This window comes from Leptidea sinapis, chromosome 17 (assembly GCF_905404315.1).
Source record: "Leptidea sinapis chromosome 17, ilLepSina1.1, whole genome shotgun sequence".
Classification (NCBI taxonomy): domain Eukaryota; kingdom Metazoa; phylum Arthropoda; class Insecta; order Lepidoptera; family Pieridae; genus Leptidea; species Leptidea sinapis.
Genome location: NC_066281.1, coordinates 8,748,802 through 8,761,071, shown reverse-complemented (window position 1 = coordinate 8,761,071; position 12,270 = coordinate 8,748,802). Strand labels below are relative to the sequence as shown.

General features: G+C 34.4%; 1 protein-coding gene across 1 annotated transcript in view; it reads right to left on the bottom strand.

The window, feature by feature from the left end:
• Window positions 1-11,965, bottom strand: part of LOC126968910 (annulin) — a 47,319-nt gene extending 35,354 nt beyond the window's left edge. The window contains exon 1 of the mRNA XM_050814103.1: window positions 11,634-11,965. Within this exon, the coding sequence (XP_050670060.1) occupies window positions 11,634-11,760 (127 nt within the window). The 5' untranslated portion in view covers window positions 11,761-11,965. The remainder of the gene's footprint in view (window positions 1-11,633) is intronic.
• Window positions 11,966-12,270: the final 305 nt, after the last annotated feature.

The window sequence follows — 12,270 nt, the reverse complement described above, 5'->3', positions numbered from 1 at the left end:
TTATAAAATTCATAGCGATACCACGGATTCAGTATTGGTATAGTTTGCTGGGTCACGTCTAATGCTAGACGTAATCAAAAGCCCTAGATAAGTCACAAAAAACACCATAAGCGTCATGTCAGAGGAATCATAGTTGTTATACCACAGCTACGCGGAATAGGTCGTCTACTCGTCTCGAAAGCATCAAACCCAGTCACGGAAAAACATGCAATGAACCAAGAAAGAGGTAAAGAAAATTAAAAAAAAGTGAAAAAATATTCATTACTGTAATTCGTATCTTGGCGGTTGTTTGCCTCAATAAACACATCCAATTTACTGGTTGCTAATTGCTTTTTTAATCAAAATATCATTAATGTCAACACGTATGTCGCATGACATATTATTAGGACATTTTGAAAATTACTTAATTGGTTAATATAATCTTTATATTTTAATAAATCATTCAATAAGTAAGATTATTCCGATACGCATAAATACCATTACAATACTCATGTTCTCGAACAGTACACTGGAACTTGCATTTATTTGTATTTACGATGTAGGAAGCTGGTTTGCCTTGATTTATGCGAACGCCTACTGTGTCATTTGGGTATACATACATCAATCCGTAGCGGTTTAATTCGAATAACTTTAGCATCAATTCATAATTTTTTGCAAATCAAGGTCAATCACCTATTTTTTAAAGGATTGATCTGTTAGTTTAGTTTCAAGCTACATTCAATCTTTAATATGATGTTTTGTTAATAATTGAAAAACTTGAAATTATTACTGGATTATGTATAATTGTTGTTGTTATATCTATAACATATCTCTTCTTAATTATTAAATTCCATTTTACAATTAACATGCTTTTTATATGCATAATACTCTATATTGTCGTCTTCTAAAACGTATTCTCAACAATGTATATACTAAGATTCAGTAATAATACTCACTTTTTATAATATTGTTTCCTTTAAGAAAAAAATGATATAATCAGTTAAAGATCTCAAATACTTAAGCTGCGATCATGTGTGAATATTCCCATAAGCAGATCGTAATAAGAGTCCCGTTTTGGAAAATTAACATTACTTATTTACTTGGAATATCAATACATAAATCAAGAAACTGACTGACAGACTGTCAATATACACTACATTTGGTCGGTATCAAGTAATGGTCTTAAGTTTTTATTATATATGCTTTTCTAATGGTATTTTATTTTTATATGAGAGGGGGCAAACGGGCAAGAGGCTCACGGGATGGGCAGAGGTGAGGCAACCGCCCGTGGACATCCGCAACAACAGGTGTGTCAAGAAACGCGTTGCCGGCCTTTAAGGTGGGAGTATGCTTTTTTCTTGAAGGTCCCTAAGTCGTATCTGTTCGGGAAGACCGCTGCCGGTAGTTGATTCCACAAAGTGGCTGTGCGAGGCAAGAAATTTCGAACAAAACGCGTGGTTGTGGAATGCCAGACGTCTACGTGATGTGGATGGTACTTTGCACGTAATGTCCGATGGTGGAATTCGGCCGCTGGAATCAACCCGAACAGCTCCTCTGAGCACTCCCCGTGATAAATGCGGTAGAAGATGCAGAGAGAACCCACATCTCTACGCAATGCTAGAGAATCAAGCCGATTGGAGATGACTTGATCGTCGATGATTCGAGCCGCTCTTCGTTGGTATTGCTTACTGTACAACTCGCTGGCTACATATAAGATTTTCTTGCCAAAGATTTATGAGTGGAGAAGACATAGAGTAGGTATGAATGAATGAGAACACTTTATTGCACTAGAGAATGAAAATGATAAAATTTGTACATAAAAGTTATGGTAGCACAATTATGCGACCTTATCGCTATTCGGCGATCTCTTCCAGGTAACCTTAAGGTGTTGAAGACTTTGTTTTTAACTTGATAAATGGCAATAAATTATCATACTATAGGATATACATATATATACATACAACTTGCATTTATACTGTTAAATATACGCACAAAAGAGAAGATAAAATTTTAGATTTATTGACTACATAAATAATAATTAATGAATACATCATACTATTTGCTTTATTATAAACCTAAGGATCACGATTTTGCCGTTTAATTTTAAAGAAACTATTTGATCATTGAGATACAATATTATTATTGGCTATTTTAACTCTAACTCACATATTGTCACTATTATGTCATCGTTTTATTTAAACAAAGTGTCTTTATATCAAGTATCTATTATATTCAGGTTCTACGTCAATAACTTGCTTCCGAACGGTATTCATATAATTCCATTATATCGCAGTATTGTTGAAGAATTCTTACTTTCTTATTAATACGTGAGTGTGTATCTCCTACTGTAGGTACCTAGGTACTGCGAGAAACTTTTGCTTCATCATAATCATCGTCATCAGCCGGAAGATAATTAATAACTTTTGGTTACTTACTCATAATTGGACATAATTCCAGAAAAACGTTCCAAGACACAATCATGACGAAATTGAGTTAATAACACAAAACTGGTCACGTGATTCATATTAACGGACTGAAAAAAATGGCAGCCCTACTGTCAAACTTTAAATGACATATTGACTTTGTAGCCCAACCCACATGTATGGAATACACTAATATTTATAAAACTTTTAACACGAATTACTTAAAACGTGATTTTGTGGCTTGGAACGTTTTTCGGAAACTACGTCCAATTAACAAAAAGAGTATCAAAATGTTTTGAGTGTTAATTCCGCCAAAAGTTGTCTTCAAACAATTCTACACTGTTTCGCCTCTACACGAGGCATCCTCAGGAGATGTTGACTCATGTTAACTCGCAGTCTGGTGCCAGAGTTTGCCATTTTTTTATAAAACATTTAAATTTATTTATAGATAATGCCTGAACAGTGGCTGGGACTTTATTATAGAAGTGTATACATTTACCCTTAGAGCTATTATGTATCTTATGAAGCCTACTACAATTAGTTACAAGCAATCGCTTATTTCTAGTGTTATAATAATGAAAATCACTATTAAGAGCAAACAGGTGACGATTTTTGTGAACGTATATTAAATTTCCATAAATATACTGACAATGAACAGTCATAATATTTATTTCTTATATTTTGAATTTTTTTTTCTTCTTTTTAAATTTTTTTTTGTTCTTATATAAAAGATAGACGATATGTTGTCGCGGGCTTTTTTGTAGGACTATTTAAGATAAACATTTCCAGTATATACGTGTAACTCCAACGGTTTTTGAGCACGCCAGAATAGCTCGCAGATGGCAGACTTTTTTCGTAGTTACTAGTCATTTATTGTTATATTTTGGATAATACACATTATAGTCTTTATTAACACGTATGTGGATCTAGATGCACGTCCGTTTATGTATTAAATTTATATATATCTATATATATACTAGTATCGCAATTCTTATATAAACTAACTAAACTTACTAACCATGTCGCTAGATTAGATTTTCTTATCATCAATTTATTTATATTAATCTAGTAATATTAATTTTGTAATTAGCTAGTAAAAATCTGTGAAAACTTGTTTTTAGCTGTTTGTTTTCCAATTATAATAATATAAAAAAATAAAATAAAATATTTTTATAAACTACTAGCTGACCCAGCAAACGTTGTATTGCCGATATTAAAATCGCGATACAAAAGTAACTAACTGTTGATCGTAGATGGGTGAAAATTTGAAGTTAATGCTGACTAATCAAACAAATTTAAAAAAAAATGTAAAAAAAAAAATTGGCGTGGACCACCCTTAACATTTAGGGGGATGAAAAATAGATGTTGTCCGATTCTCAGACCTTTCCAATATGCACTCAAAAGTTCATCCGGTCAAGCCGTTTCGAAGGAGTTTAACTACAAACACCGCGACATGAAAATTTTATATATCAGATAGGCAGTGTGTTATTCTGATGTGTAGCTATATAATTGTAAAGTTTCATCATAATCCATACAAACTTTCGCGTTTATAATATTCAGTAGGATTATTAAGAGTATTAATCATTAAATGTGTCAGAATTGTTCAGTGATGAATAGGTAACCTCGACATTTAAACTCCTCCATACATTCCGAAACTGAATACATTGGTTGAAATAACCTTACTTTTCCTACTATGATTGCTATATGTCCTTGCTGAAATGAAAAATGCAAACCAGCAAATAGTGAGATAAAATTTCATGGACTTCAGATGGCGAAAAATATGGGGCTGATGAGACGATGTCGATAGCTATAAAGCGAACTTTGCTCAGACTTTACTTACGTAAAACTTAGCTGAGTGCAAACTTAGAATTTGTTTTTGAAGTTATTTGCTAGACATCCCAATGCAAAAGTTCTTGTTTAATCACACCCAGCTAAATACCCAGCTAAGTGATCATCGCCGCCTACATTCTATTGCAATACTAGAGGGAACACAGGAGCGTTGCCACTCTTTTAGAAAAATTTACGCGCTTTATTTTAAGGTACCCATGTGGTATCGCCATGGAAACACTGCACAAGGAATTTCATCGTTCTTCATTATCAGGTCAATCAGCTCTTCGGATCTCTCTGATAAATGCGGTAGAAGACACACAATGAAGCGACGCGCAACGCCAAGTGATCTAGCCGTTCACAGAGCACTGGATCCCCGATATTTCGAGCTGCTCTGCGGTACATATGGTCAAATGAATCGAGCTGATACTGGGGTGCGCCAGACCGGAGATGACAGCAATACTCCATATTCAGACCTGCGCTTTGTACATCGCTTGTATGTGGGCCGGCTTGAAGTATTGCCGTGCTCTATTTATGACGCCCAGCTTCTTCGAAGCCAATTTGGCTTTGCCCTCCAGATAACCGCATTGTTTGATTATGTTATATATTTTCTTTTGTGTTTAATAGCATTTGATGACTTCAATTTAAGATTATCTGTCTCCCAACTGCAATAATTTATGTTTATAAAATAAATAGGTACTATAATTGCTTATTAGCAATATGCTGATTTTATGTTACTATAATCAAAAGTTTAATGAAATACTTATATAATTTAATATACACCCTGCATATGAATTTGACGTTATAGTAGATATTCAATATTTTAGCATATTCTTAAAGTCGACTATCTTTATTATTAATAGTATTTTTTTTGTACAAATAGTCAAAGTTTAGGCATTATAAGTACCTTTATTTACACCCATGCTTGAAATCCTCTATTAAAGATTCTGAAACAGTTAGCTTACTGCCAACATTAAAACATCCAATGTTCTAATAACCATTACATCACCCAAAAGAGTGTTGTAATGTTGTACTGAATTTCATAACAACACTCTTATGTTTTTTTTTATCCCTTCATGCGCAAAGAGTTTCAACATACAGCCACATTCTTATTGCTCGATGCGTGGTATCTGTATGAATTTCAAAATAGGAAAATATTCGTTTACGCGCGCTCCACACTCCCAGAACGTCGCGCGCCGTAAAAAAAAAAGTAGGTTATTCGAATCCCCGCCATTTTTCTTCGATTTTTTTATTGTTTTGTTTACAAAAAATGAGCGATTCATTTTAAACGCTGCAAAAGAACATTATATTCGAGTGAATTTTAATTATTGCACTATACAAAATGTAAATTACTTCTAAAATAAGTAATTGTTTCATTAATACTTATTTTATTTGTATAAAATCAGTAACGAATGATATTAGGTTACTACTAGGACTGGTGTTTTAATGTTAGCAGTAAGCTAACTGTTCCAGAATCTTCTAGAGGATTCATATTCTTTGTGTAGATAAAGTCTTGTATGCAACTGTTGATAATTAGGTATTAAAACACTCATGTGATACTATTATCACACTCGGCTTCGCCTCGTGAGATAAATCCACATTCGTGTTTTAATACCCCTTATTACACAACAGTTGCATAAATAACTATTAAAGCACATTTAGCGATGATATTTACTTATTTTTCTTTCAAAGGCATTTGTTTTTGTTTTGTTTGATTTCTCAACAAGTAGTTTGACTTCTTACTTGCTTTACTTTCGAGGCCGCAACAGTATTAAAACTTACAAACAATTCAAAACTGTAGCCACAGTACCGTGAAGTATATTTTTTTAATTTTCAATGGTTGTTACTGTGTGTAGAACACTGATATTTCTACTGGGTTATCTTAAGAGGACCTTTCTCCCTATTCAGAATTCAACCTCGCCAGGTTATCGTTACGTTTTGGGAAATCCTGTATAAGTATTTTCGGCGCTTGGGAGTTGATGATTGAAAAGTAATATGACCAGGCAAATATATTCCTGCCGCCGAATTCCACCTTCGCACGACACGCCACAAGTTAGGATTTCATCCCCACCATCTGGATGTGTGGCGGTCCTCTAAAGTGCGGTTTTCAAGGAGCTTTCTCCCTCGTACTACAAAGCTATGGAATGAGCTTCCTTGTGCGGTGTTTCCGGGACAATACGACATGGGTACCTTCAAAAAAAAGCGCGTACACCTTCCTTAAGGGCCGGCAACGCTCTTGTGATTCCTCTGGTGTTGCAAGAGAATGTGAGCGGCGGTGATCACTTAACACCAGGTGACCCGTACGTTCGTTTGTCCTCCTATTCCATAAAAAAAAAATAGTGTAATGGTATACGTGGCAAACATAACTTATGTTTTGATAAAACATTAATTTTAAAATATTCACATATTTTTCGTTATTCCTATTACCTTAATTACGTAAATAAAACAATAAATAGAAATAAAATAGAAATAAAATAGAAATATTAAAAAAAAGTTCATACAGACAAAAAATCTAATTTGAGAATACTTAGATATTTTATTCTTCTAGAATCTAGATAGAGTCCTTTGCTGCGAGACAACTGATGAAAACAGGCCAGATTTATTAGTTTAGTGTGCGTGACAGTCTACGTCATATACTCGCGATTTTTAAATCACTTTGTGTTAGTGTGCATGCATTGCTGAAAATAGAGGTTAACTATCCACCTCAATTTTGTCGACGTTTTCGCAGCTGTCGCAGTAGTAAGGATATATCAAAGTTTTAATATACCTTCGAAGATCAACATCATAAATTCGTTTTATAGCCATTAAAGTTATGACTTCTCTCGTATATAAGTCGGTTTATAAATGAAACTCAAGGTTTAAATATTTGAGAACACTGTAAAGCATGTAACCACTACAATGGAGTCGTAAAATACATTATAATGGAACAAATAAAAGTTTTTTTTTGTTCTTCAAAAGCTCTACTAAAATATATTGTATGTGAAATGACTCAACATTGACGTTTATGAGTCATTAGATATTGTATTCGGATTGGTTAGAAGCTTTTTAATCAGTTGTAGAAAAACTATTTTTAAAGCTGACCAGTTAGTTAAAATGTTTTCTTTTATTTCGCGCTAGAAATAGTTTGAACATAGAAGGAAATAGTCCTTAAAACAAAATACTTCCTTCAACTGCAGATGTACATTATTGTTTCGTCGAAAAAATTCATGTCATATTTAATTTTTTTGTGGTGTACAATAAAGATATATTTCAACTCATTTTTATTTCATGTGTTCACTATCAGGGACACCTTCATTCTTTTAAGTTCCCGGTATATTGTCGCTCGGGATTCTTGATTATCCCAAACATTCAGATCGGCACTACAAAACAAGATGTTAAGTCTCGTTTTCCCAGTAATTTCACTAGCTACGGCGCCCTTCAGACCGAAACACAATAATGCTTAAATATTGCTGCAGAAATAGGCTCCGTTGTGGTATCCATAATCTAGCCGGCATCCTGTGCAAAGGAGCCTCCCACTGATAAATGTGATGTGCAGTGCACTACAGTGCGTTTTCCAATGAAATGTTGACACGTTCAATCAAACTAAGGAATGTGCTTCCTTGAGTATGTCCAGGACGATACGACATGGTTCTTACTTTCCAAAATAGGAGAGTATACTATCGTAAAACGCTGTCAACGCACTTGGGATTCCTCTGGTGTGACTAAAGAAGGGTGGCGGTGATTATTTACTGACATAACCCGTACGCTACGTAAAAAAGTTATAAATATAATAGAATAGAAAATATAAATCTCTAGAATCTCTGTGACATTCATAATGTTAACACGAGGAACAAACATAAACTTGTTATGCCTACTACTCGGTTGGGTCGAGTTAGTAAGTCTTTTGTTGGGCGATGTATATGCTTCTACAATATGATCGCAGAAAATGTACAAAACAAATGTGTTACGAAATTTAAAATAATTGTTAAAAAACGTTTGTATGGGAAAGGTTATTATAGCATAAACGATTTCCTTAATGACACCACGGACTGGGAATAAAGCGAACACCCTCAGGCTCTTTAATTATAAATGTTTATTGTACGATATCATATTGTAATCCAAAAAAAAGCCCGCTGAGTTTCTTGCGCCCATTCTTCTCAGGTCTGAGGCAGTCTCTTTCGAATGGGTGGTAGTTTTTGATGTTCAATAAGTGATTTTAAATCCTATTTTGAATAAAAATATTTGAATTTGAATTTGAATTTGAATAGCAATATCAGTAAGTTCACAATAGATAGATCTTGACGAGAGCTTGCGATCATCATGAACAAGAATCGCCTCCAAAAGTACCTGCTTAAGTTTTAGTAACAGCTGCCAACTGGAGCCCTATTACGAAAATCGAAATACGAAGTTTCGGTTGACAGATCGTACATTTTCCTATTACGAAAGTGTTTCGGATCCGAAATTTGATACGAAGTTCGCTATTAGACATTTTGTCTTTCGTTTACCTTATTCCCAAATTCATTTGACATTTACTTTTTCGTTGTTGAACGTTATTATGATCGTAACTACAACTTCACTTTTTATGGTTATATCTATGGTTTCGATACGAAATGGAAGCACGTTGGTAATACTAATATACATGGAGATGTCTCTGAATTAAATAAATAAATAGGACTTAATTCGAAGTTCGTCGTTCTTTCGTTTCGGACCGAAACTTCGGATTTCGATTTTGGTAATAGCCCTCCAGAACTACTCCAAGTTTTTCGTTCTACGTAAGTAAAAAAAATGAAAACAGGCGGTATATAAATACCAAATGGTGACTGTAGGTATTAAAATGAATACCATGTGGCAGAGTTACCGATTACAAGATCATCCAGCCACCACACGCAGCTCCTGTTCACAACCATGACACATGGACCAGCGATCGCTTCCCTCGACCATATAACAGGCAAGGAAACGACCACGACGCGGTTAGTTCAATAAGTCTTTATGAATATAGTCAACTTTGATTCATTCAGTTTATTTGCCTCGGCAACTAACAATAATGTTCGAAATAGACTTCAAGGCTTTGAAACATGGATGTATGCGTCCAGTTATTTAGAAATCCTTCAAAGCTGTGCGAGTGCTAATACATAACTCTATAGCTCTGAGTAATATTAGAATAAATTATAATAAATTCTACATACTATTTTCTATGATTAACGAGAGTTTTACTAATTAAACAAAACACTTTTAAAGGATTAAAACATGTGTAAATGTAACTGTTTTTACATTAGATGTTGCGTAAAAGTTACTTTTTTATTTTAGTTAACCTTTTAAGACCTTTCCAGATCTCGTTTTCAGCGGGACTGCAGCTAAAATGAGTCAAAGACAGTATTTGTCATCTGTGTACAGCAAATACCACCTCCGAGGAAATAAATGGCGCTAAACTTCATAATGACAACTATGTCCACCTCAAAAAGACTCTAGAGGAGGTGAAAAGTGTGCAAACTAGTTTATGGACTTTCAAGAGGAGGCTTCTCGCTGCTAATATAATATTTAGTCTTCGACCAGGGCCTTGCCCCTACATTACACCGCGAGCATAGACTTAGCTTCGCTCGAAATTGTGCGACGTGGACTCAAGAGGACTGGGGTAGAGTATTATTCTCGGATGAAGCCAGAATATCAGTATATGGTGAGCACTGACGTCAGCGAGTACTGCGAAGGCAAGGGGAACGTTTCGCAGAAATTTGTTCTAAAGAAATAACCCTTTATGGTGGAGGCTCAGTTATGTTTTGGGCAGCGAGTAATGGACCGTAGGGCACTTTGAATGCACATCGGTATATACAAGAGGTCCTAATTCCTTACGTACAATCCGCATTAACGCTTTTTGGAGAAAATTTGATTTTTATGGATGATAACGCTCGCGCTCACCGTTCTGGCGATGTGGAAGCGTATATTAAAGACGTAGAGATTTGTCTTTTGAATTGGCACATTTGGGATGTTCTAAAACGAAGAGGAAGATCGGTGCAGCCCGCTCCGCAAAACATCAGGGAGCTAAGGAATGTAATTACTTACTGCGCAGTGGGAGCTTATTCCACAAGAAACAATAATTATTAAGAATAGTATCGATACATGACAGGACGAATACAAGCTGTCATTTTAGCAAGAAGGTGCCACACTCGATATTAAACTTTTACTTTTATGTTATAAAAATATATATAAAAATTAAAAGTCATTTTTGTCTATAGTAATTTCTTTGATTAACGCGAGTGTTAAACATTTAAATAAAATACTTTTTTATGGATGTATGCTCGTGTTGTAACTATATTTTTACATTAGATTTTGCGTAAGTTACATTTTTGGCATGATTTACTGACAGTGTCAAACCGTCAGCAATCTTTATGTCACAGTCACACACCTCCGAGGCAATAAATGGCGCTAAACTTCACAACTATGACAAATACTATCTCGACTCCTGTCAACAGCAGTCCCTCTGAAAACGTGGTCTGCAAAGGTGAATAAACGTCAGGTTAAATAAAATATTATTAAAAATGTAACTTATACGCAAAAAAAACCTATTCGAAAAATACAGATACAATAACACGCATTTTATTCCTTTAAAAAGAAGCTTATTTAAAGATTTTTGTCTATTTAAAATGTTAAATTAATTCATGGAATCTTACACGAATGTTATAAAGTAAATATCTGTTTTAACTTATGAATAACAACGCACACATGCTTCGTTTAAAATATGTTTGTTTATTTAAAGTATATGTAATATGTTTAATCTCTGTATACAATATCGCACATCCATTATTTATATTTGTATTCCAAAATCTCAATGTAACAAATCCATATTTACTCACTCTATTTATGCCCAGAATTTGGTGGTCTGCCGTACTCTTAGTTGCTATAATAAACATTTCTTAACAACAGATATATTCGTCCATACTAAAAACTCTTTCAAAAAGGAAATCATTTTAAGTATACTGTCATCGAGGAGTTGATAACGACTAAAGACATACGCACATACACTCATACACACATACATGCATACACTCATACACACGAAATCTTTATATTTATAAGTTAAATTTTTTATTTTGATTTATACATAGTTTAATTAGAGCATTAAATGTTGTACCATAAATAGTGTGTACCTGTAATTGGCAGTCGGCCATCGCGTAATATTCTTGTAGTTAGTTTAATTTTTGTGTGCTGTTGGTTCAATAACAATAATAAAATAATGAGAAAAATCAGCACAAATATCTTCCATAGAACCTTTCAAATATGTCTTTGTATCTGACATTGAGATCACAAGTCTAAGCCCAAGAAGGCATTGCTGCTATGCATGTAAATTAAGATAGAAAATGACATTGACATCAGCCCAAGAAGGCTTGCTATTATACATGTAAATAAAGTTGGAAAATAACCTTGACATACCGTTGGATATATCCAGCCGCGGTGGGCGAGGCAAGTCTTTGAGATCATATGAATCAGCATATCTCAAACCACAGCATCCACACTTCGTGTTGCAACATCTCTCAATTTTACTTTTCACCGCACCCATGACTTCACACTTAAATTTATAACCAGACACTGAGATAATCGATTTACATTTGTATTTTAAAACGTCGATCAATTGCGGTTTGCCAAATTTAAACCGTTGGCCGCGTACAACAATGTAAACAAATCTGTATTTAGTTCATAACTACTCTATGATCCACTTAAAAATGTTTAACAGAAATATCGGTGCGTGCGTGTCCTACGAACAAACCGATACATCTGCGTTGATACAACGCTAAGCTTAAGGCTGCCTGACCTCTTATCAATTACAAAATAGAGATGCCCAGTCTTCAATGAGGGTTTTCCAATTAAAATGACTCATTGTATTCGTCAGGTCGACTCGAAGAAATGTGTGTCACTCAAAAGTAGGATTTAGACCACAAAGTACAAGTAAGTCAAGAGTACGCATATAATTCCCTTAAACTTATGAAAAGGCATAAAACAGGCATTTATTTTCTCAAAATTGATTCCTTTAGAATTCTAATATACTAGACACTACTACTGCTTCGGAAAC